Genomic DNA, 27555 nt, shown 5'->3' on the forward strand with positions numbered 1-27555 from the left:
TATATCCTGCTGTATCCTCTGACAATCCTCATCACTATTTGCAACTCCACCAACCTTTGTGTCGTCCGCAAACTTACTAATCAGACCAGCTACATTTTCCTCCATATCATTTATATATACTACAAAGAGCAAAGGTCCCAGCACTGATCCCTGTGGAACACCACTAGTCACTGCCCTCCATTCAGAAAAGCACCCTTCCACTGCTACCCTCTGTCTTCTATGACAGAGCCAGTTCTGTATCCATCTTGCCAGCTCACCTCTGATCCCGTGTGACTTCACCTTTTGTACCAGTCTGCCATGAGGGACCTTGTCAAAGGCTTTACTGAAGTCCATATAGACAACATCCACTTCCTCAAAAAACTCAACCAAGTTAGTGAGACATGACCTCCCCTTCACAAAACCATGCTGCCTCTCGCTAATAAGAAAACACATGTGAAGAAATATGAAGAAAATACATAACTTACCAAATGGTAACCAAAAATGGCAATATAAATGACCACATACTGTAAGTACAGACCTTGAAGGTGGATTCATTTATGTAGCAGAAGTTTTTCTGCCTGATACAGTAACGTTGGTTTTCCAGTTTTGACATCATTTGTTTCAGAATGGCGACTGGCAGGTTTCAAATATACTGAAGTAGAGGTTTGTTGGTTGTACCGAGTTTTCCTAGACCATCACAATATCATAGCATCGAGTACAAATTTGGACAGATGGTGAAGTTAGGGAGCACAGTGATGGTGAAAGCAGAAAATTGCCTATGGGAAATGTACAGGAGGGAGCAATTAACAAGACGTCAAAAATTATGAAAAGTTTTGTGTTGTCTTAAAAGTCATCTCAATCCACTGGCAGCTTTTGCCTGGGTTATTGGGGCTAGGGCCTAAAACAGCATGAAAAAATTAAGGGAACGGCAAATCAAGGTATAGGTGGGAGACTACAGGCACGTGACAGCACCCAGCACCTAACCTCTGGCTGGTGGTTGCTGAAGTGGATGTGTTGCTTTGTGAGAATGATTTGGTGTTCCTCTCTTCTCAGCATCCCCTTAGGTAAGTGTTGCAACATTCCAGAGGCATGTCTCAGGCCATGATTGATTGTTAGTATCACCAAAGTGATAGCTTTATGCTGCAGGTATTGTTGCAACAGATGGCACATCTCAGCTGACCCAGACACATGATAAAATAGTTCCCCAAGATCACTGTCAGGTAGATGTGCCAGGGTGCAGAAATGGTGAGTGCAGACAGTTCAGGCTATGCCAGCTTTTGATCGCCCTGTCTTGCTTTGTCACAGAAAGCATGGAATTCTGTGATTGGGTGTCTCTGAGGAATCATCCAAGGTTACGGTGAGTCAGGCATTTGGGTGTTTTACCGGTGTTATTAGTTTTTTTTGTTCCATCTTCCTTTGAGAAGAGTTGCTTAATACTCATTGAATTTTAGAGCACAGCCATTCACACCTGTACCAGAAAGAGGTGTCCCTCCAATATTTTTCTCCAGCCGTTTCAATTTATTTATTTTACAGGAGCGATATTGATGTTATTGATCTATCTGGATTACAGGCAGGCATTTGGCACTGCCTCATACAATAGACTGCTGCATCAAGTGCCAAGCCCCTGGGATAGATGCATATGTATTAAATTGGATTAGCAAATGGTTAGTTGGTAGACAGTAATGAGTAGAAGTGTATGGGCAGATAATCTGGTTAGAAGCCAGTTAACAGTGGAGTGTTACATGGTTCATAGTTGGATGGCTGTGGATAATTCTTAGAAATGATTTAAAGGGAAGAATTTTATCTAAAGTGTTCAGATTTGCAGACGATATCAATTTGGTACCAAATTAAATGATTAATGTAAACATACACAAATTGAAAAGGAGCTTAAAGAGCTTGCAAATGGAAAATGAAATTTATCTATAATTTTACGAGATTTGACAGTGGGAATGTTGATGTGGATTATATGCTAAATGGAAATATACTTGAGACCTTGGGGCAAGAGAGAGTTCGTTGAGTTTTAGTATACGGGTCACTAAAATCAATCGCACAATATTCCCAGATTCCTTTTTTATTTAAAGTAAACAATGTTGGGTGCATAGCAAGGGATATAACATAAATCGAGAGGTCATTTTAAAACTGTATTTGTTCCTGATGAGAGAACATCTGAAGCATGCAGCTTTGGTCTCCAGAGTAGATATAGGGAATGGCTACACAGTTGATCCCAGAACTTAAGCGAATGATGTATGATAAAAGCTTGAATATCCTGAATCTTTTCTCTCTTGAAAAGAGAAAATTTGAGAGGGGATGTGATAGAAGTGGTTTGAACAGGTTGGATCCAATTTTTAGCATCCCTGCCATGTACAGAATTTAAGCAAAAGGGATCATATTTACAAATTAAGGGCAACAAAAGAAAATAGGATATGCAGGAAAAACTTTTTAACTAAAATGGTGGTAAGTGGTGAGGTGTTCATAGATCACAGAAATATATGGAACAGATTGCAATAAGCAGTGTGACCCATTCATTTTTAAAAAATCTTTCACCGCTTTAGCAACAGTGCATATCAGAACATTCAGTTTGAGCGAGAGAAGAGTGGGTCTAAGACTAGTATTTTAAACTTAAATAAGGGCAATTATGAGAGCAAGAAAACAGTGAACTGGCAAAGTAGGTTAAGGAATAGGTCAATAGATATGCAGTGGCAGACATTTAAGGGGATATTTCAGAATACACAGAATAGATACATTCCAACGAGAAAGAAAAATTCCAAGGGTAGGACCCACCATCCATGGTTAACTAAAAAAGTTAAAGATACCATCAAACTTAAAGAAAAAGCATATAATTGTGCAAAGATGGGTGGTAGGTCAGAAGATTGTAGAGAATATAAAAAAACAGCAAAGAATGACTAAAAGATTAGTAAGGAGGGAAAATTTAGAGTACGAGAGGAAGCTAGCTAGAAATAGAAAAACAGATAGTAAGTTTCTATAGATACTTAAAAAAGAAAAGAATTAACACAGTGAGCATTGGCTCTATAGAAAACAAGTCTGGGGAATTAATAATGAAGAATAAGGAGATGGCAGATGAATTGAACAGGTATTTTCCATTGGTCTTCACTGTAGAAGATATAAGTAACTTCCCGAAATAGCTGTAAATCAGGAAATAGAAGGGGGGGAGGAACTCAAGAAAATTACAATCACCAGGGAAGTGGTACTGAGAAAATTGTTAGAGCTGTGGGCTGACAAGTCCCCAGGTCCCGATGGACTTCATCCTAGGGTCTGAAAAGAAGTGGCTGTTGAGATAGTTGATGTGTTGATTTTAATTTTCCAAAATTCCCTAGATTTGGGCAAGGTTCCTTACATTGGAAAATAGTGAATGTAACTCCTTTATTCAAAAAGGGAGGCAGACAGAAAGCAGGAAACTACAGGCCAGTTAGGTTAACATCTGTCACAGGGAAAATGTTAGCTATTATTAAAGACGTTATAGCAGGACACTTAGAAAAATTCAAGATAATCAGGCAGAGTAACATGGTTTTGTGAAAGGGAAATCATGTTTAACAGATTTATTGGAGTTCTTTGAAGAAGTTACATATGCTGTGGATAAAGGAACCGGTACAGCACTGTACTTAGATTTCCAGAAGGCTTTTGATAAGGTACCACATCAAAGATGATTGCTGAAAATAAAAGCTCATGGTGTAGGGGGTAACATATTGGCACGGATAGAAGATTGGCTAGCTAACAGGAAACAGAGTAGGCATAAATGGGTCTTTTTTTCTGATTGGCAAGATGTAACGAGTGGTGTGCCGCAGGGATCAGTGCTAGGGCCTCAACTTCTAGCAATTTATATAAATGACTTGGTTGAAGGCATGGTTGCTAAATTTGCTGCTGACACAAAGATAGGTAGGAAATTAAGTCGTGAAAAGGACATAAGGAGGCTACAAAGGCATATAGATAGGTTAAGTGAGTGGGAAAAGATCTGGCAAATGGAGTATAATATGGGAAAATGTGAAATTGTCCATTTTGGCAGGAAGAATAACAAAGAAACATATTTTCTAATCAGGGTTGTCCAACATACGGCCCTTGGGCCAGGATCCGACCCACTAAAGGTTTCCATTAGCCCACAGCCATTCGTCACCCTTGTCAAGGCTCCATGACTGGAGATGGGAAATTTCCCTTTGTCTTCCTACAGACCGGCCTTTTTAGAAATATTGCGCTGAGTTTCACAGCTAACAGTTGCTGAAGCAGGAACGCACTTCCCAACATCGTCCAGATTCAGGGTTTTCCAACTTTTTTTAAAAAGCCCGCCAGAAAACCCTGAATCTGTCCGATGTTGGGAAGTGCATTCCTGCTTCAACAGCTGTCATCTGTGAAACTCGGCATGATGTTTTTAAACAAACTGACCAATCACAAAGCAGCTGTGCTGAGCACTCCTGCTCCGTGCAACTGTCAGAAAAAGGGAAAGCGAGAGGGGGAGTTGGGGGCGGGGAACAGAGAGAGAGAGAGAGATAACGGAGAGAGGGGGGGGGGGAAACAAAGAGCGAGGGGAGAAATGGGGAGAGGGGTGAACGGAGAGACAGTAAGTCAAAAAATTAGTCTTCTCATTTAAAGTTTCTTCACAAAAATACACATTTTTTGTTTTTATTAGTAAGATAAATTTTTAATGCTTTTATCTTTCGAAATTTGCTCACCGGCCCTCTGGGCCGAGCAAAAATCATAATGCGGCCCTCTGCCGGACAACCCTAATCTAAATGGTGAGAGATTGCAGAGCTCTGAGATGCAGAGGGATCTGGGCGTCCTACTGCATGAATGGCAAAAGATTAGTATGCGGGTCCAGCATGTAATTAGGGAAGCTAATAGATTGTTATTGCTTAATGCGAGGGGAATTGAATACAAAAGTAGGGAGGTTACGCTTCAGTTATACAGGGCATTGGTTAGACCACATCTGGAGTACTGTGTACAGTGTCAGGCAAACCCCTAACCTGCCAGGATTGAGGCACGCATGATTTCGCCACATGAACATTAAAACTGAAAATTGCAAGCCCCTGACCGAAAAGACATTTCCATGGTAACCGACAGTGTTGGAACAGGGCCATGCCCTGATTCGTTCAACCAACAATGAACTTTTGATTACTAGACGTTGAAGTTGAGGGGAGCTAGCATTCCAGAGACTGCTAAGGTAGAAACCTCGCAAGAGAGACTGTTCCATATAAGGAACTAGCCTGACTAACCTGCAACCTGGGATTTTTTTTGAGTTTGAACTCCCAACAAAGGAATTGGAAGATAGAGTACGCCGTGTGATCATGAACTGAGAACATCTTCCCTGTCTGCCTACCTCCATCTCTTTCCCATGGAACTGAATCTTGTGAAGACACGTAAACTCAAAGAGAGAACTGTCTCCTACGTGAACAAGGTTTAAGACGAATACTGGGCCCCAACAAAACGCAAGACCATTTCTTCAATCAAGGACTGCAGCGAGTTCGAGAAACTGTAACAAGATATTGCCTCAAACTGTTCTACTTATCTTCTGCTCTTTTCTGTCCCTATTTGCACGTCTGTATCATGTGTGCATGCAAGCATGGGCTCGTTGTATATCCATAGGCGTTAACCGCATTACAGTTTAAGGTTTAATAAATTTATCTTACTTCAAACCAAAGAAAGCCTGCTTGTGCTCATTTCTTTGCCTTATAATTGATAAGTTGTGAACAAGAATTCACAAAGGGGGAGCTCAAAACACAGTGTGTTTAAAATTAAACCCTGTTAACAAGAAGACCAGGTGAAGATAGTAACAGATGCCTGGACACCTTTCGCATCTGGTCATAACGACAGTATTGGTCCCCTTATTTAAGGAAGGATGTAAATGCATTGGAAGCAGTTCAGAGAAGGTTTACTAGACTAATACCTGGAATGGATGGGTTGTCTTATGAGAAAGGCTTGTATCCGCTAGAGTTTAGAAGAGTAAGAGGCGACTTGATTGAAACATATAAGATTCTGAGGGGTCTTGACAGGATGGATGTGGAAAGGATGTTTACCTTTGTGGGAGAATCTAGTGATCAATTGACAGATACCTGTTCACCAAAATCAGGAAGCATGAGACATACTGTGATCCACAACTGTTTTATCTCAATCCACAGTTCAATACAAATACCTGTTTCCACTCTTCCCTTCTGGACTAACTCCCTGTACAGAAGTAACTCCCCTGACTGGGGGGAAAAAACCCAGCCCTTAAATACAAGCTGCAATGTGCATCATCTGCTCTCTATTAACTCTGAAGTAAGTCCTGGTTAATTAAAGGGACCAGTATTTTCAAAATTGTCATCTAGAACTAGGGGTCACTGTTTAAAAGTAAGGAATCGTCCATTTAAGACAGAGATGAGGAGAAATCTTTTCTCTGATTTGAGCGTTTTTGGAATGCTGTTCCTCAAAAGGCAGTGGAAGCAGAGTCTTTGAATATTTTTAAGGCAGAGATAGATTCTTGATAAGCAAGGGGGTGGAAGGGTATCGGGGTGTAGGTGGGAATGTGGAGTTGAGGTTACAATCGGATCAGCCATGATCTTATTGAACGGTGGAGTAGGCTCGAGGGGCTGAGTGGCCTTCTCTTCCTAATTCATATGTTTATATGAACACAACTTGATGCCGAAAGCTTCTAAAGAATCATAAAATGGTTACAACACAGAAGGCGACCATTTGGTTCATCGAGCCTCATTCCCTTTTGAAAGCCACAGTTGAATCTTCCTCCACTATCCATTCATGCAATGCAGTCCAGATCGTAACCACTAGCTGCGTAAAAAAGTTTTTCCTCATGCTATCTTTGGTTCATTTACCATTCACCTTAAATCTGTGTCCTCTGGTTCTCGACCCCTTTGCCAATGGGAGGGGTTTCTCTCTAATTACTGTTACAGCCACGTGATTCCCACTATTCAACTCCCACCTGACCGCAGCAAGTGTTTGTATTATTAGGGTTTTAAATCCCTTTGTGTTTTATTTGTCAAATAAACAGACAGAAACAGTTTATCTGGTAGGTTTAAAACAGAAGATTGATTATTTATTGAGCAATATGCCTTATCCCGAAAGTTTCGCAACTGCACCCACTCACGCATTTACTCGCGTGCAAGTACACGCGCACACACACAAGAGACAGATAGAGAGGAAAAGGGGCAAGTGGTTTTAAGTGAGTTAGGGTTTTGGGGTGCACAGTCAACCTGTTGAAGTCTCTCAGAGGTCAAGTTCTCTTTAGTTACAGGCCTGAGATGTTTATAGATTTCTCTTGGTTGAAAGTTCAGTTTGAAGACAGGGGATCACTTCCAATTCACTGCTGCCCAAATGGAAAATGTAGAATTCACAGCAGGGTGCCTTCCTTCTTGGCTTGTTGAATTTTCTCCCAGCTTTTAGCTGGACAAGCTTTTGGTGATGCTTCTTCCTGGGTCTCCCTCCTCTCTCCAGAGAGCTACCTTTTTAAGGTCAAAAATGGTTTCACACCTTTGCCTCTGTTGGGCGACATCAAACATCCCTGAGATGACTGACAATGGCCTAGGATGTGGCTACTTCACATCTTCTTTGTTTCAGAAGAGCCTGTTCAATTCAAAAGTCTCTTGATGGGCTCAGGGTTGGTGTAATTGACACCTTTTAGGTTTGAATATATTCTTTTGTCTTTTCCAGACAGTTTGAATATACAAAGTTATGTCTTTTGACCTTTGGGGGCCATTTTCTAGCACATTCGTCACTTTGTTTTGAAAAAGAAAAGTCTATTTTTATAACTCTTCAGGTTAAGTTCTTTTAGTTTCAATCGCTGCACTTTACGTGAGTGTCACACTACTCTGTCTAGACCCCTTATGACTTTAAACATCTCTCTATCAAATCTCCTCTTAACCTTCTCTAAGGAGAACAACCCCAACTTCTCCAATCTATCCACTTAACTGAAGTTCCTTATCCCTGAACCCAGTTTTTGTAAGTCTTTTTTGCACCCCCTCTGAAGCATTCACATTCTTCCAAAAGTGCAGTACCCAGAATTGGACACAATATTCCATTTGAGGCTGAACCAGTGTTTTATAAAGGCTCATCAAAGTTGGCTTCCTTTTCTGTTCTGTACCTCTGTTGATAAAGAGCAGGATCCTGCAAGCCATTTTACCGAGTTTCTCAACCTGCCCTGCCACCTTCAACAATTTGTACACATGTACCCCCAGGTTTCTCTGTTCCTGCATGCCCTTTGGAATTGTATCCTTTATATTGCTTATCCTCGGTTTTCCTAACAAAATGTATCACTGTGCCTTTCTCTGCATTAAATTTCACCTGCCACATGTCTGCCCATTCCACCAGCCTGTCTGTTCTCTTGAACTTTATCACTATCCTCCTCTCAGTTCACTATACTTCCACGTTGAGTCATCTGCAAATGTTGAAATTGTGCCCTGTACACCCAAGTCTTAAGTCATTAAAAAAAATCAAGGACAGCAGTCATCCTAGTACTGACTCCTGGAGGACACCACTGTAAACCTTGGTCCAGTTACCAAAAAACAGCCATTTACCATAATGAGAAAGTATAAGGGAAATATTCCAGGTCGGCACTCAAGCGCACTAGAATGCCTAGGTGCAATGAATATTGAAAAATTGGATTCATGCCTGTGAAAGAAACTAATTTTCCTTCTATTTAAATTATTTCCTGATACTTGGGTGTGCCCAAATGGTGCAATGTGCTTTGGTACAGGTACAGAACCTTTTCTCTAAAACATCCCCACCATTAAAAATTTATTTGAATGTGCCTACCTACATATTCGTCGGGAGGGGAGGTGTATTCAGTATCTAGCATTGTTCCAGTGGGAAATTTGGCAGAGAATTGCATTTCCTTCTCCTGCTTCCCAGAAATCACACGAAAATGAACTGTAAATTCAGGTAAAATCCAGGCCTGAGTCCTTTTACCAGATTTGTTTGTGAAGTTGTAGGCCATATATGGGCTCAAAACACATGGAGTTTTTATTATAACTTATCACTGTGACAGAGCTAAGTGGTTGAATTATGTGAACTACTGAATTAGCACTGATACCCATTACAAAGTTTCTGAGTATATACAAGTATCAATCCAATTAGATTTCAACAGCTTAGTGGACAACCAGATGAGCTTCTCTTTAAAAAAAAAAGACCCTCTTTGTTGGCTCAATCATTAGAGACAATGGTTGTCCATATTAGCTGGAGAAGCCTGATGAGATAGCAGACAAAAACAATTTGCTCACATCTGCTAGTTTGCAACCTTTGAACCAGTTTGAGGGCATTTCCCAAATCAAAATGTCCATTCTCCTGCAAAGGATCCATAAATTGATTAACTGAGTTAAAAGAGCTGATGGGACGGCTTCACGTTCCAAGCTACGTATATGATTACTTCTCTTTTGGACACAAGAAATAGGAGCAGGACTAGACCATATGGCCTATCGATCCTGCTCCGCCATTAAGGACGATCATGGCTGATCTTAGGATTCAACTCCCGCTTGCCATGTCCCTTGATTCCCGAAAGACCACAAATTTGTCTATCCCAGCCTTAAGTGTATTCAGCGATGGATCATCCACAACCCTCTGGGATAGAGAATTCCAAAGATTCACAACCCTTTGAGTGAAGTAATTTTTCCTCATCTCAGTCCTAAATGATCGGCCCTTTATCCTGAGACTGTGCCCCTGTGTTTTAGATCCCTGACCAGCGGAAATAACCTCTCAGTGTCTACCCTATTCAGGCCATTTAGAATCTTACATGTTTCAATGAGATCACCTCTCATTCTTCTCTAACCGCCAGAGAATTCAGGCCCAATTAGTCTGTCATTATAGGACAACCCCCTCATCCCAGAGACCGATCTAGTGAACCTTCACTGCACTACCACCAATGCAAGTATATCCTTTCTTAAATATATGGGCCAAAACTGCACACAGTATTCCAGATGTGGTCTCACCAAAACCCTGTGCAATTGTAGCAATACTTGCTTATTCCTGTACTCCAATCCCCTTGCAATAAAAACCAACATGCCATTTGCCTTCCTAATTGCTTGCTGTACCTGCATGTTAACTTTAGGCATTTCTTGTACAAGCACACCCAAGTCTCTTTGAACATGGATACTTACAAGTTTCACATCTTTAAAAAAAATTCTGCTTTTCTATTCTTACAACCGAGTGCGCAACTTCACACTTTCCTACATTATACTCCATCTGCCATCTTGTTGCCCACTCAATTAACCCGTCTATATCTCTTTGCAGCCTCTCTGTGTCCAACCCATAGCTCACCTTTCCACCTACCTTTGTACCATCAGCAAATTTAGATACATTACTCTCTGTCTCTTCATCTAAGTCATTAATGTAGATTGTAAATAGCTGAGGCCTCAGCACTGATCCTTGCGGCACTCCACTGTTTACTGCCTACCAACTTGAAAATGTCTAGTTTATGCCCACTCGCTGCTTAACCAGACATCTGTCCATGCTAATATATTACCCCCAACTCCATGAGCCCTTATCTTGCCAATTAACTTTTTTTGTGGCATCTTACTGAATGCCTTTTGGAAATGCAGGTATACTACATCTACTGGTTCCCCTTTATCTACCCAACTAGTTACGTGCTCAAAAAACTGTCAATAAATTTGTCTAACAGGATTTCCCTTTAGTAAAACCATGTTGACTTGTTCTAATCATACTGTGCTTTTCTAAGTGCATTGTTAAGACTTCCTTAAAAATAGATACCAGCATTTTCCCAATGACTGATGTTAGGCTAACTGGCCTGTAGTTCCTTGTTTTCTCTCTCCCTCCTTTCTTGAAAAGCGGTGTAACATTTGCTAACTTCCAATCTGAGACCTTCTTGACTCTAAGGAATTCTGGAAAATCATAGCCCGTGCATCCACTATATCTGCAGCTATCTCTTTTAGAACCCTAGGATGTAGGCCATTAGGTCCTGGAGATTTGTCAGATTTTAGTCCCCTAAGTTTCTCCAATACTTTTTCTCTGCTGATATGAATTTACTTAATTTCCTCTAGGTTGCTGTCTATTTCTGGTATGGAACTTGTGTCTTATACAGTGAAGTGAGACACACAATATTTGTTCAGTTCCTCTGCCATTTCCTCATTCCCCATGATAATTTCTCCTCTCTCTGCTTCCAAGGGACCAGCGTTCACTTTAGCTACTCTCTTCCTTTTGATATACTTATGAAAGCTCTTTTACAATCTGCTTTTTATGTGACTGTCTAGTTTACGCTCATACTCAACTTTTTTCTTTTTTTTATCAACTTTTTTGGTGGCCCTTTGCTGGTTTTCTAAAACACTCCCAAACCTCAGACTTGCTACTTTTTCTTTGCAACGTTGTAAGCCTTTTCTTTTAATCTAATACGAACCTTAACCTCCTGAGTAAGCCAAGGTTGGGTTCTGGCTGAGTTTTTGTTTTTCAAAGGAATGTATTTTAGTTGAACATTTTGAATTGTTTCTTTAAAGGTTTCCCACTGTTCATTTACCGCCATACCTTTTACTCTATTTACCCAATTTACCTTAGCCAGTTCTCCCCTCATGCCTATGTAATTGGCTTTTTTTAAGTTTAAGATTCTTGATGGTGATTGGAGCATGTCAATTTCAAACTTAACATGGAATTCAATGGTATTACGATCACTGTTTCCCAGTGGATCTTTTACTATGATATTGTTTATTAACCCTGCTTCATTACGCAATAGTAGATCTAAGATAGCTTTATCCCTAGTTGGCTCCACAACGTATTGCTCCAAAAAGCTGTCCCAAAAACATTCTACAAACTCATGTTCTAGACCACTCCTGCCAATTTCATTGTTCCAGTCTATATGAAGATTAAGATCCCCCACAATTATTACATTGCCTTTGTTAGAAGCTCCAGTAATTTCTTCTTTAATGCTCTGCTCACTGGTATAAGTACTGTTAGGGGGCCTATAAACTACTCCCACCAGTGTTTTCTGATTCTTGCTATTCCTTATTTCCACCCATACTGATTCTACTTCATGATCTTCTGAGGCTAGATCCTTTCTCACTAATGCCCTTATGTCAGCCTTTACCATCAGTGCTATTCCTTTGCTATTCTGTCTGTCTTTCCGAAATATTGTGTACCCTGGAATATTTATTTCCCAACCTTGATTGCCATGTAACCATGTCTTTGTAATGGTGATTAGATCTAAATCATGTTCATCTGTCTTATTGCAGATGCTTTGCGCACCTTGTAATTTCATTTGTTTGCTTCTATTCTCTTCATTGTTCTTATATGCTGATGTACAGTTTCTCTTAAACTCTCTGTCCCTGTCGCATTCTGCTTGTCTCACCTCCCGAACCTTCTGCCCACTCTGTTAGTTCACAATCTCTAGTCTTATCTGCTGGCTCACTCTTGGGTTTGTATGCACTGTCCCGTCCTGTCACACCCTGATTTATCATTATCCTTATTGCTGCCTTGCCTCCTTCTCTCTCTTTAAATGATCACATCTCCCCTCACTTGATCCCTCGTCCCCACATTTAGTTTAAAGCCCTCTCTACTGTCATAGTTGTAAGACTCGCCAGAACACTGGTCCCAGCACAGTTCAGGTGTAGACCGTCCCAACGGTAGAGCTCCCATTTCCCCAGTACTGGTGCCAATGCCCCATGAATCGAAACCCATTTCTCCCACACCAATCTTTGAGCCTCGCATTTAATTGTCTAATTTTATTTACCCTACGCCAATTTGTTCGTGGCACAGGTAATAACCCAGAGATTTATTACATTTGAGGTACTGCTTTTTAATTTAGCCCCTAGCTGCTCATGCTCCATATGCAAAACCTCTTTCCTAGTCTTATCTATGTCATTGGTACCCACTTGGACCACAACAACTGGATCCTCCTCCTCCCACTGCAACTTCCTCTCCTGCCCCGAGCAGATGTACTGAACCCTGGTACCAGGCAGGCAACACAGCCCTCTGGACTCTCGCTTTTAGCTGCAGAGAACTGTTGCTATCCCCCTGAAGATACTACCACTACATCCCTATTTACTCCCCCCAACTTGAATGGCTTCCTGTACCAGGGTGCCATGGTCAGTTTGTTCGTCCACCCTGCGGCCCTCGCTCTCATCCAATCAAGCTGAAAGAACCTCAAACCTGTTAGACAATTGCAAGGGCTGAGCCTTCTCCACTTCCGCCTTTTCAATCCCCTTACCTGCCTCACTCGCAGTCACACCCTACTGTCCCTAACCACTGACCAAATCAGAAGACCCTATCCTATGGCGTGTGACTGCCTTCTGGAACAAAGTGTCCAGGTAACTTTACCCCTCCCTGATGCATCGCAGCGTCTGTAGCTCACTGACTCTGAGCCGAGGCTCCTCAAGATGCAGACATATTTTCCAACGGTCACACTCTTGTCCATGAGCTCCCACATACTGCAGCTACAACCCATCACCTGCCCTGCCATCCTTAATGCATTTTAAATAACTAATTAATTATTTACTTAATTAATTCATAGGAAATATTCACAACCCAATCTTTACTACTATTATTATTATTATTTATTACCATTAGCAAATAAAACCTTACAATTACTAAAATTACCTGCATTTTGAAAGATAAATGATAAAAAAAACCTCACCAATCACATACCTGTTTTCCTGTGACTGTCCTGTGACACTTTTATTTTGTTTTTGTTTCTGTCCTCAGAATGAGGTCGGTCCGCTCAACTGATATTCATTATAAGCCCACCGACTCCCACGGCTACCTTGACTACACTTCCTCACACCCTGTTTCCTGTAAGGACTCCATCCCATTCTCCCTGTTTCACTGTCTCTGACGCATCTGTTCTGATGATGCAACCTTCCACGACAGCGCTTCTGACACATCTTCCTTTTTCCTCAGCCGAGGATTCCCCTGCATTGTGGTTGGCAGGGCCCTCAACCGTGTCCGACCCATTTCCCACACTTCTGCCTTCATCCCTTCCCCTTCCTCCCAGAGCCATGACAGGGTTCCCCGTATCCTCACTTTCCACCCCACCAGCCTCCACATCTAAATGATCATCCTCCGCCATTTCCGCTACCTCCAGCGTGATGCCACCACCAAACACATCTTCCCTTCCTCTCCCCTGTCAGCATTCCGAAGGGATCATTCCCTCCTCAACGCCCTGCTCCACTCCTCCATCACCCCCGACCCCTTGTCCCCTTCGCACGGCACCTTCCCATGCAATCTCAGGAGGTGTAATATCTGCCCTTTTACCTCCTCTCTCCACACCATCCAAGGCCCCAAGCACACAAGCAGCGATTTACTTGTACTTGCTTCAATTTAGTATACTGTATTCACTGCTCACAATGTGATCGCCACTATATTGGGGAGACCAAACGCAGATTGAGTGACCGCTTTGCGGAACACCGCCACTCAGTCCAAAAGCATGACCCCGTGCTTCCAGTCGCTTGGCATTTCAACACTGCCGCCCCTCCCCCCCCACTCTCATGCCGACATTTCTGTCTTTGGCCAGCTCCAGTGTTCCAGTGAACATCAACGCAAGCTCAATAACTTCAGAGCATGACTGGCCTTTTTTTATTCTATTTTTATCTTTGTAACCATGTGCCTGTTTTTCATGTAGACAGAGCTTCTCATTATTCCGCTATTAACACTTTCTCTGGACTAATGCTTTGTCTTTCACCACAAGCATTAACACACTCTTTGCCTTTGTCCCAGGACAGCTTTGTTATTTAATCTCTCCTGCGCTCTGCCCTATCACACACCTCTTTTGTTCTTTTCCCCACCATCATCACCCCCTCCCCACCCCCTTCACTTGCTTAAAACCTAATTCTTTTCTAACCTTTGCCAGTTCTGATGAAAGGCCACAGACCTGAAACATTAACTCTGCGTCTTTCTCCACAGATGCTGCCTGACCTGCTGATTATTTCCAGCACTTTCTGTTTTTATTTCTGATTGTCATGCTTCACCCATTTCAATACCAATCTCACTGAAATGCTGGCAGTTATGTTCCAAATGTGTGCCAATGTATTACACTTAAAACATAGAAAAGGAGAGAGGTTGAATAATAGTCAGTGCATTTGAGTAGATAAATGTGGATCCAGTCTCCAATCTGCTGACTTCTTGATCTGAGCTTACCAAGTTGGAAGGGAGTGAATACATGCAGTGGAATAAGGCTTTCCTGAGGGATACATCATGCAACCTAGCTGCTGAATGAAGGGTTGTTTGCAGTGGTCTCAGAACAAGCCTGACATTTGAGGCACAATTGTATCAAAACCTAGGGCGGCACAGTGGCGCAGTGGTTAGCACCGCAGCCTCACAGCTCCAGGGACCCGGGTTCGATTCCGGGTACTGCCTGTGTGGAGTTTGCAGTTCTCCCTGTGTCTGCGTGGGTTTTCTCCGGGTGCTCCGGTTTCCTCCCACAAGCCAAAAGACTTGCAGGTTGATAGGTAAATTGGCCATTATAAATTGTCACTAGTATAGGTAGGTGGTAGGGAAATATAGGGACAGGTGGGGATGTTTGGTAGGAATATGGAATTAGTGTAGGATTAGTATAAATGGGTGGTTGATGTTCGGCACAGACTCGGTGGGCCGAAGGGACTGTTTCAGTGCTGTATCTCTAATCTAATCTAAAAAAACGCTAGTTGTTGAAAATTTACCCCTGTGTATTTATGTCTTCACATAGGTGGTAATCTAGGGGAGTGGTACACCACCTGTTATAGAATCCACCCAATTTTCTTTCCATTAATTTCACAGAAAAACATGCAGTGAAGAAGAAAATTAACTCTCTCTCTATGTTTTAAATATTGCTTGCTAAAATGTTCTGCTTTCTTCCACAGGGTCTGTTACCAGACCAGAAGAATACTCCTGTCTATGTGTCATTTATCATTGCTCAAGGTGTGACCTCGTTTTCTGGGATACTATCTTACCCTTTTGATACTGTAAGAAGACGCTTGATGATGCAGGTTTGTACTGAAATTTGAAGTTGTTTCTTGGATAAATTGTGAGTCCAAATATCCTTCCGAATGCTAATTCTGAGTTGTGCAGAATATCAAGTATATCCGCATTTGGTTTGAATTAATCAATGTTAGATGGTAACAGTCAGTCTCTATCTACACAACTGGAAGCTAGTCAAGATATAATTTCACTAGAGACACTTATGCATCTTTGGACGTCCAGTGTAATTTTGAAACAAGCCTGTTTTGTTTTGCCACCGTTGCAGACAGACTACCCAGACAGATTTAGCTACTATTGGTATCCTTAGCCAGAAAATACTAACATAGATAAAGTTCCAAAGTTACTGCACACAAGATCAGATGGCAGGTTGTTCAACCTTGCCCGTCTTAGAGCGAAGACCAAAGTATGGAAGGTCCTCATCAGGGAACTCCTCTTTGCTGACAATGCTGTATTAACATCCCACACAGAAGAGTGTCTGCAGAGACTCATCGACAGGATTGCGGCTGCCTGCAATGAATTTGGCCTAACCCTCAGCTTTAAGAAAACGATCATGGGACAGGACATCAGAAATGCTCCATCCAAGAATATCGGCGACCACGCTCTGGAAGTGGTTCAAGAGTCTCTCGATGCAGAAATCAACAAGTGTATGGGACAGGCGTCTGCTGCTATGTCCAGACTGGCCAAGAGGGTGTGGGAAACTGGCGTACTGACACGGAACATAAAAGTCCGAGTGTTTCAAGCCTGTGTCCTCAGTACATTGCTCTATGGCAGCGAGGCTTGAACAACGTATGACAGTCAAGAGCGACATCTCAACTCATTCCATCTTTGCTGCCTCCGGAGAATCCTTGGCATCAGGTGGGAGGACTGTATCTCCAACGCAGAAGTCCTCGAGGCGGCCAACATCCCCAGCATATACACCTTACTGAGCCAGCGGCGCTTGAGATGGTTTGGCCATGTGAGCCGCATGGAAGATGGCAGGATCCCCCAAGGACGCATTTTACAGCGAGCTCGTCACTGGTATCAGACCCACCGGCCATCCATGTCTCCACTTTAAAGACGTCTGCAAACGCAACATGAAGTCCTGTGGCACTGACCACAAGTCGTGGGAGTCAGTTGCCAGTGATCGCCAGAGCTGGCGGACAGCCATAAAGGCGGGGCTAAAGAGTGGCGAGCCGAAGAGACTTAGCAGTTGGCAGGAAAAAAGACAGAGGCGCAAGGGGAGAGACAACTGTGTAACAGCCCCAACAACCAATTTTATCTGCAGCGCCTGTGGAAGAGTCTGTCACTGTAGAATTGGCCTTTATAGCCACTCCAGGCGCTGCTCCACTGACCACCTCTAGGCGCTTTCCCATTCTCTCTCGAGACAAGGAGGCCAAAGAAGAATAATAATTCAGGGCTGGGTACAAAATTGGTAAACTAGCTCAATTAATTCCAAAATTCAATGAGGAGGATTTAGAAGCATTTTTCGTGTCCTTTGAGAAACTGGCAGGGCAGCTAAAATGGCAAGCTGAGACCTGACACTCCTGGGGAAAGAAAATTACCTCAGCAGGAACAAAGAGCCTAGGCAGCCATGGAAATGGGCAAACGGAAGAGAAACTTCCCCAAAAAAGAACCACATGTTTATTGGGATGCCAAAAAAGGGGCCATAGAGTTATACAGCACAGAAACAGGCCCTTTGGCCCATCGTGTCCATGCCAGCCATCCAGCACCTATCTATTCTAATCCCATTTTCTAGCACTTGGCCCATAGCCTTGTATGCTATGGCGATTCAAGTGCTCATCTAAATACTTATTAAATGTTGTGAGGGTTCCTGCCTCTACCACCCCTTAGGCAGTGTGTTCCAGATTCCAACCACCCTCTGGGTGAAAACATTTTTCCTCAAATTCCCTCTAAACCTCCTGCCCCTGACCTTCAATCTATGCCCCCTGGTTATTGACCCCTCCGCTAAGGGAAAAAGTTTCTTTCTATCTACCCTATCAATGCCCCTCATACTTTTGTATATCTCTATCAGGTCTCCCCTCAGCCTTCTCTGCTCATAGGAAAATAACCCTAGCCATTTCAGTCTCTCTTCATAGCTGAAATGCTCCAGTCCAGGCGAATCTGGTGAATCTCCTCTGCACCCTCTCCAGTGCAATCACACCCTTCCTATAGTGTGGCGACCAGAACTGTACACAGTACTCCACTCTGTGGCCTAACTGGAATTTTATACAGCTCCATTATAACCTCCCTGCTCTTATTTTCTATGCCTCGGCTAATAAAGGCAAGTATCCCATATGCCTTCCTAACCACCTTATCTACCTGTGCTGCTGCCTTCACTGATCTATGGCAAGTACACCAAGGTCCCGCTGACCTTTTGTACTTCCTAAGGTCCTACCATTCATTGTATATTTTAATAAGTTTTAGGATTTGTGAATGAATGAGAGAAATGCATGGGTTTTTTCTGTATCTTATATTTTCTCGCGACCCTTTGAATGAAATGTGCTTTTCTCAAATCGCATTTCATTCTGCTGGTTGTGGAGATGTCATGCTAGGCCCCCAGCTGCCAAGAATGAGGCACATCAATTTTGTCATGAACATTGATATTTAACTGTTGTTAGAGCAAGGAAATGACTTGTTAAACCGATCAGCCGTGGCTGGAAAAAACATTTGCATACTAACATACATCGAAGGTGGGGGAGCTTGCATTCCAGGTTGACTGCTAAGATGGCCAAATACACAAATGGACATTGTCAAACCAGCTAGTCATCCTGCTGGGCAACCTGAGTTTTTTGAATTTGTACTAACAGTTTGGGCAGAAATCAGAATGTTCCTGGACTGAGATCTCTCATGGCTGGCTCACCACAGCCTCTCCTGCCTGTCTGCTCCCATCTCTTTCTCACAAGCCTCTGAAGACACATGAACCCCCAGAGAGAAAAGTCTCCTACAGCGAGCAAGGTTTAAGAAGAAAACTGGGCCCCAACGAAAAGCAAGATCTACCTACAATCAAGGACTCTACAATGAGCTTGCAGAACCTTAACAACAACTCTTCAGATATTGCCTCAAATCTTTCCACTTTATTTCTTCTGTTTTCTTTCTGTCTTTATCTGCTTGTGTGTATCGCATGTGCATGCTAGCTTGGGCGCACCGTGTATCTGTAGGCGTTAACCGAATTAGAGTTCAAGTTTGATAAATTTCAACTTTTCTTTAAACCTAAGAAAGCCTGTTGTGCTGGTTTCTTTGCTTTATAATTGGAAAACGGTGAACAAGGATTCACCAAGGGGGAGCTAAAAACACGGTGTATTTAAAATTAAACCCTGTTATGGTAAGACCAGGTGAAGGCTGAAAGGGAACCCTAGACCTCTTTCTCACCTGGTGGTAACAGCAATAACATTGCTGTCCAGGCGTTAATGATCTGCTTGCCAACGCAACAATTGATGGATTAACTGTCTTTGTGTTGAAGGTCAGCACCTAAGCGAACCTGACTAGCTGGGTGGTTTTCTCCAGTTCGAAACAGGCATTTGTGCAACTTTTGATGAAAAAAAAGTCATTTTGTCTGGTTTACCGCCTTTTTGTGTGATTTAGTCCATTCCCACTTGGTGATCTTATTGTCAGATCGCGTGTGGGGACAGATAGCATCGTGAGGTCAGGAATGAAGCGACTGCAGTATGTGATGAGTCCTAGCAGAGTCCAGACTTGTTGAATGTTTGTAGGATCTGCAGCGTTTGCAATGGCTTCAACTTTCTGTGGATCAGGTGATACTCCTCCACCAGTGAACACATAACTGAAGAATTCAATTCTGCTTTTATTAACCAAGCACTTGTCTATGTTCAAGGTGAGGTTACATTCTCTGAGACATTGTAGGCATCCATGTACGCGTGTCTCGAGTTCCCTTTCGGTGCAGCCATAGATGAGAATGTCATCACTGATGTTCAGCATGCCTTCAAGTCCTTGAAGTGCAGATCGAATCAAGTGCTGACATACCTCAGCTGCTGAGCTCACTCTAAAGTTGAGCCTCTTGTATCAGAAAAGATCGATTTGAGTGGAGAATACAGTAAGATATCTGGATTCTTCTGCCAGTTCGATTTGATGGTAGCCTGCATTGAGGTCAAGTTTAGCACCATTCACTTTCTCTATGATGTCATTGATTGTCAATGTCAAATGTCTTTCTCGTTGTATGGCTTGATTTGGTGATCACATATCAACGCAGATTCGAATCTGGTTCTCACTCTTGGGTTTCTTGACGACTTGTCTGTGTAAGACCTAAAGGGGTACGCTCATCCCCAACTTTCTCAATGTCAAGATCAAGTAGGTTTTGAAGTTCCTTCTCTTGTCTATTTCCTGACATGAAATGGTATTCATCGCTGTTGATGCACAACTAGTGACACATTAAGATCTACATGCAGCTTGCATGTAACACCTTTCAGTTTTCCGATACATGAAGCAATCAGCATACAGTTCACGAATGTTTCTGTTATGTGAAGGAATTGCGTATGTGGCTGTAATGATGTGCAGATCTGTTGCTATGTGGAAAGTGATAAGCGTGTCACATTCTCCAGATATGACATAGAGTAGAGCATTCTTTCTAGTGACTTTGAATGAGACTGGTGTTTCAGAAGTTAGGAGGATTTTCTGTGGTTTGTTACTGATGTAAGAGAAGATTTTCATATTCCCTGGTTTGCAGAGAATGGAGCAATCCTGAAGTTTGTTGACTGTTTTGTCTCCCATGACATTGACAGACACTCCTGTGTCTATGAGAGCATCTACATCCAAACAGCCAATGTCCACTGTCACATGTGGCTGTTGTTATGAAGGTACTTTTGTTTTTGTTAAAAATATTTTTTAAAGGAATTCACAGTCAAATTGAATAAATGTTGGACCAGGTTTTTTTTTGAAGAGCTATTAAGGGGGCACTGAAGAAACCAGTGGCAACAATGTTACTGGTTGTCACATGACTCAAGTTAAAGATAGAACAGAAACCCTGGTAATAGGACAGAGAAGTGACCAGAATTCCCTTGATTGGACAAGCCCAGTAGCAGCAGAGCACACCTGGGATAAGAACATAAGAAGTAGGAGCAGGAGCAGGCCATTTAGCTCCTCAAGCCTGCCCCACCATTCAATAAGATCATGGCTGATCTGTCCCAGGCCTCAACTCCTCTTTCGGGCCTGCTGCGCAAACCCTTCGACTCCCCAAGATTTCAAAAATCTGTCTACCACCTCCTTAAGCACATTTAGTGACCTAGGCTCCACAACTATGAGGTAGAGAATTCCAGAGATTCACCACCCTCTGAAAGAAGAAATTCCTTCGCATCTCAGTTTTAAATGTGTGCCTCATTATTCTGTAACTATGTCCCCTAGTTCGAGATTCCCCCACCAGTGGAAACATATTCTCAACATCTACCCTGTCAAGCCCCCACCTGTTTAGCCGTTCTTGATAAGACAACCCCTTCATCCCAGGAATCAGACTAGTGACCCTTTTCTGAACTGCCTCCAATGCTAGTATATCCTTTCTTAAATACGGGGACCAAAATTGCACGCAATACTCCTCACCAACACCCTGTACAGTTGTAACAAGACTTCCCTATTTTTAAACTCTAACCCCCTAGCAATAAAGGCCAAAATTCCATTTGCCTTCCTAATTACTTGCTGCACCTGCATGCTAACTTTTTGTGTTTCATGTACAAGAGCACCCAGATCCCTCTTTACTGCAGTATTTTGTAGTCTTTCTCCATCTAAATAATAATCTGCCTTTTTATTCTTCCTACCAAAGTGGATGACCCTCACACTTTCCCACATTGAACACCATCTGCCAAGTTTTTGCCCACTCACTTAACCTATCTATATCCCTTTGCAGATTTTTTGTATTCTCATCACAACATGCCTTCCCACCTATTTTTGTATCGTCAGCAAATTTGGATACACTACACTCTGTCCCTTCCTCCAAGTCATTGATATAGATAGTAAATAGTTGATGCCCTAGGACCGATGCTTGTGGCACCCCACTAGTTACGGCTTTCCAACCTGAAAAAGACCCATTGATCCCGACTGTCTGCCTTCTGTGTGTTAGCCATTCTTCAATCCATGCCAACACTACCCCCAATACCCTGAGCTCTTATTTTGTGCAATAACCTTTTATGTGGCACCTTATCGAACACCTTCTGAAAATCCAAATACACTACATCTCCGGTTCCCCTTTATTCACCCTGCTTGTTATATCCTCAAAGAACTCCTAACAAATTTGTGAAACATGATTTCCCTTTCATAAAACCATGTTGACTCTGATTGCATTATGTTTTTCTAAATGTCCTGCTATTTCTTCCTTAATAATGGACTCTAGCATTTTCCCAATGACAGATGTTAAGCTAACTGGTCTGTAATTTCCTGCTTTCTCTCTCCCTCCTTTCTTGAATAGGGGCAGCACATTAGCAGTTTTCCAATCCACTGGTACCCTACCGGAATCCAGTGAGTTTTGTTATATTATGACCAATGCCTCCACTATCTCTGCAGCCACTTCTTTTAAAACCCTTGGATGGAGGCCATCAGGTCCGAGTGACTTGTCTGTCTTTAGTCCCATGAGTTTGTCCAGCACCTTTTCCCTCGTGATAGAGATTGTTACAAGTTCCTCCCTCCCATTTACACCTTGCTCATCTATTATTGTCGGGATGTTTATAGTGTCCTCCACCGTGAAGACCAATGCAAAATGCTGGTTTAAATTATCTGCCAGTTCCCTGTCCCCTGTTATTAATTCCCCATTCTCATCCTCTAAGGGTCCCACACTTACTTTAGCTACTTGCTTCCTTTTTATATACCGGTGGAAGCTCTTACTGTTGTTATATTTCTTGCCAATTTACTCTCAATCAATTGTCTCCCTCTTTATCAGTTTTTTAGTCATCTGCTGCTGGTTTCTAAAAATTTTCCAATCCTCTGGCAGACCACTAGTTTTTTGCCAATTTGTACACCTTTGTTTTTGATTTGATACTCTCCTTAACTTCCTTTGTTATCCACGGGTGGTTCATCGTTCTCATCGAGTCGTTCCTTCTGACCGGAATAAATGTTTGCTGAGTGTAATGCCACTGCTCCTGTAATGACTTTCCCTGTAGTCTATTTTTCCAGCCCGCTTTAGACAACTCTTTCTTCATACCTCTGTAATCGCCCTTGTTTAAGTTGAAGACACTGGTTTGAGACCCGAGTTGCTCACCCTCAAACTAAATTTGAAATTCTACCACGTTATGATCGCTGACCCCCTAGAGGATCATTAACTACGAGATCTCTTATTAATCCTACCTCATTACACATTAACAAATCTAAAATAGCCTGTTCCCGGGTAGGTTCTGCAACGTATTGTTCTAAGGAACAATCCCTGATGTACTGTACAAATTCGTCTTCCATGCTACTCTTGCCAGTTTGATTTGTCCAGTCTATATGCAGATTAAAATCACCCATGATAATTGCAGTGCCCTTCTTACACGCCTCCATTATTTCCTGATTAATATTTTGTCCTACAGAGAGGCAACACCTCGGGTGCCTATAGACCACTCCCACCCGTGATTTCTTTCCCTTGTTATTCCTTATTTCCACCCAAACTGATTCTGCATCACGATCTATTACACCTATATCATTACTCACAACTGCACTGATCCCTTCCTTTAATAACAAAGCTACCCCACCTCCTTTTCCTTTCTGCCTATTCTTCCGGAACGTTGTATATCCTTGAACATTGAGTTTCCAGTCCTGCTCATCCTGCAACCACGTCTCTGTGTTAGCTATCAAATCACATTCATTTGTTTCTATCTATGCCGTCAGCTCATCTATCTTGGTCAGAAGAAAACTCACAAGATTTTTGGTTGTGGGTCAGTATTTGTGTTTTACCTTCTGGAGTGTGCGGAGATAAAGTCAAGTCTGAAGAAGTCATTAAGAAAGAAGATAGCAACCTAGCTTCATTTTCCAGCATCTCTGAAGGACCCTGAGAAGTCCACGGTGTCAATTCATCTTGTTTCCTGTCTTTTTGAAAAAAGCCTGCTCAAATGAATTCTCAATGCTGCCTGAAAAGAACTGTTCTCAATGATCCCAGTGACCTGTCTGAGTACTCAGAAGTTAGATTGTATGCCAGTTTTGGAACAATATATCTCATCTGCTGTTTACTTCAAAAATAAGCAAGTAATCTGCCCAAGTGTTTTTGTCTGTAGCAGAGCTCTGAATTTATTTTTAAAGAAATCCCTTTTATCTTTTCGGTTAACCGGTGTATATGTGTGAGTGTGAAAGGACTAAGGTAAAAAGGGATCTTTAAAATTTAAAATCTGTGTATTCATGTTTTACTTCATTACTGGTTAAGACTTGTTTTATAATAAACTGATATTTTTGTTCAGTAAAGAAACCTGGTTAGTGTGTTCTATTTTGGGAAAAACAGAGTAAATGATTGACCATTTCAATAAGTGGGAAAATTTAATAATATGTTGTGACCTGTGGAGAAGTGGGACTAGAATAAACAGTGCACTCCTCCCACCTCGGTTGTAACATATTATTTGGGGGCTCTCTTTTGCTGGGATAACCCCAACGCTGACGACGTACAATTGTAAGTGGGGTAATAATTGATTTAAAAACAATAAAAAGAACCAGGTTTCTTGTGTAATAGAGTAAAGTTTACACAACTGGAATATCTTGAACAGTTGTTGCGACCGTACCCCTGAGTGATTTGAGATACTTAACCAAGGTCAAACGAAAGGATTTGGCATAAAAACAAGAAATGCTGGAAATACTCAGCAGGTCTGGCAGCATCTGTGGAGAGAGAAGCAGAGTTAACGTTTCAGGTCAGTGACCCTTCTTCAGAACTGACAAATATTAGAAATGTAAAAGATTTTAAGCAATAAAGTGGGGGGGAGAGGCAAGAGATAACAAAAGAGGTGTTGATAGGACAAGGTCACAGAGAATAACTGACCTGAAGGTCATGGAGCAAAGACAAACAGTATGTTAGTGGTGTGCTGAAGGACAAAGCGTTAATACAGAGAGGGTGTGAATAGACTGTAAAGCACAAAGAATTTGGCAGACCTGTTAGCATTAGAGTTACAACCAGAAGCTACCAAAGCAGACATAATTGAAGTAATAGCACAACATTTGGAATTGGAAGAAGAAGAAAGCAAATCGTAGGGTAGTGCAGTTAAATTAGCTAAAATTCTGTTACAGATGAAGCAGCTTGAACTTGACAAAGAAAAAGCAATAGAATTGGAAAAACCTAAGCTTGAATTTCGAAAAGAAAGTGAAAGAGAAGGAAGGGAATTCAAATTAAAAAATATGGAACTAAGATGAAGGGGTGGTCTCGACTCCAGTGAAAATTTTGGTGGGGAATGATCTGTCTCCAGCTCAGGACCCAGTGGAGAGCTGTATAAATTTGTGCAAGGCCTCCATAAGTTTGAGGAAAGGGACATAGAGGCATTTTTCATTTCTTTTGAAAAGATGGCCAAATAGATGAAGTGGCCAAAGGAAAGCTGGATACTGCTTATGCAAAGCAGGTTGATGGGCAGAGCTCTTGAAGTTTATGCCGTGCTTTCTGAGGAGGCTTTGGCAGATTACGAGATGGCAAAAAAGACTATTCTCTCTGCGTATGAGTTGTTCTTAAAGCTTACTGGCAGAAATTTCGGAATCTCCGGAGATTGTCTCGGCAGACTTATATGCAGACTTATATAGAATTTGAGAGGGTGAAGCAAATTAATTTTGATCGTTGATACAGGCAGTAAAGATGGAAGCCACGTATGAATGTAAATGTAGGGGGCATGATTAAGAAATTTTCACTCGACACAAAGATTGGCTGTGTGGTAGATAGGGAGGAGGATAGCTGTAGGCTGCAGGAAGATATTGATGGTCTGGTCAGATGGGCAGAAAAGTGGCAAATGGAATTCAACTTGGAAAAGTGTGAGGTGATGCATTTGAGGAGGTCTAACAAGGCAAAGGAATACACAATTAATAGGAAAATACTGAGAAGTGTAGAGGAAGTAAAGAACCTTCGAGTGAATGTCCACAGATCCCTGAAGGTAGCAGGACAGGTCGATTAAGGTGATTAAGAAGGCATATGGAATCCTTTCCTTTATTAGCCCAGGTATAGAATACAAGAACAGGGAGGTTGTGCTGGAAATATATAACTCATTGGTTAGGCCACAACTTGAGTACTATGTGCAGTTCTGATCACCTCATTACAGAAAGGATGTAATTGCTGTAGAGAGGTTACAGAGGAGATTTAAGAGGATGTTGCCGGGACTGGAAAAATGCAGCTATGAGGAAAGATTGGGGTTGTTCTCCTTGGAACAGAGAAGACTGAGGGGAGATCTGATTGAAATCTACAAAATTTTGAGGGGCCTGGATAGAGTGGAGGTGAAGAGTCTATTCACCTTAGCAGAGAGGCCAGTGACAAGGAGGCATAGATTTAAAGTGATTGGTAGAAAAATTACAGGGGAGATGAGGAAAAGCTTTTTCACCCAGAGGGTGGTGATGGTCTGGAACTCTGCCTGAAAGGGTAGTTGAAGCGACCCTCAACTCATTCAAGAGGAGTCTGGATATGCACCTCAAGTGCCGTAATCTGCAAGGCTACAGACCAAATGCTGGAATGTGGGATTAGAATAGGTGGGCTGTTTTTCAGCTGGCACAGACATGATGGGTCAAGTGGCCTCTTCCTGTGCCTTAAACTTTCTATGATTCTATGGAAACCTTAAGGAATTAATTCTGGAAGAATTAAAAAATTTGCTCCCTCCATTAATAAGAACCCATGTCGATAACCAGAAGGTTTCAAAGGCCAGACAAGCAGCAGAAATTGCTGATGATTGTGAGCTTGTGTATAAGCCCAAACTCTTTGTCCATCACCACACAAACCCGAGAAGGATGGAAGGTGGGAGGGTGAAAGGAAGGCAAGTAGCGGGGGCAAGAAGGGATCCCCTCCTCAGGCCAGAAAGGATGGAAAACATTCTAGTGTTGCCCATAGTGAGGTCTGCAAGCCTAAATGTTACCATTGTCACAAGGTGGGACATCTTTGTTTAGAAAGCTGGAAGTTGCGGGGAAAACCCATGGGACTTATTGGTATACATAAAGCTAATGCAGAGAAAGAGGCCCTGACCAAAAGTACAGCAGATCAGGCTGTAGCATTGACTGTAGCTGTAAGGCCAAGTACAAAAACCACTGAGTGCAGGGGTTGTGAATAAGAGTCCTGAGAATTACAGGGAATTCTTGTCAAAAGGAAAAGTAACTCCTTATCCCTCAAGTGAGGCAGGTAAACCTATAGTTATACTTAGGGATACAGGAGCAACCCAAACTCTTTTGCTGTAGAAAGGCATAACATTTCCACCAGATAGTGTACTGAATGCTAACGTTTTAGTGAGTACTATTGGCGGGGAGTATATACCCATATCTTTGTATTGGGTGCACCTAGCGTGTGACTTAATGTCTGGAACGGCAACTGTAGGAGTTGCCCATAGTTTGCCAGTAGACAGAGTTGACCTACTCCTGGGGAATGATTTGGCTGAAGTGAATGTAGTAGCTTCTCCAGTATTCACGGAAAAACCGAATGAAGTTAAAGAGATTGAACAGTTACAGGAAACGGTTCCAGGAATTTTTCTTTCTTGTCTAGTAACTGGAGCAATGGCTAAACCAGTTCCATTGTCGGAGATAAAATTGGCACCATCGTCAATTAGCCAAATATTTGAAATTTTCTTTGGGGATTTGGATAATCACGCT

General features: G+C 42.2%; 1 protein-coding gene across 1 annotated transcript in view; it reads left to right on the forward strand.

The window, feature by feature from the left end:
• Positions 1–27555, forward strand: part of LOC137372112 (ADP/ATP translocase 4-like) — a 138154-nt gene that overhangs the window by 61805 nt on the left and 48794 nt on the right. The window contains exon 6 of the mRNA XM_068035581.1: positions 15747–15872. Coding sequence (XP_067891682.1) covers positions 15747–15872 — 126 coding nt within the window. The remainder of the gene's footprint in view (positions 1–15746; positions 15873–27555) is intronic.

Source organism: Heterodontus francisci, chromosome 1 (genome assembly GCF_036365525.1).
Source record: "Heterodontus francisci isolate sHetFra1 chromosome 1, sHetFra1.hap1, whole genome shotgun sequence".
Classification (NCBI taxonomy): domain Eukaryota; kingdom Metazoa; phylum Chordata; class Chondrichthyes; order Heterodontiformes; family Heterodontidae; genus Heterodontus; species Heterodontus francisci.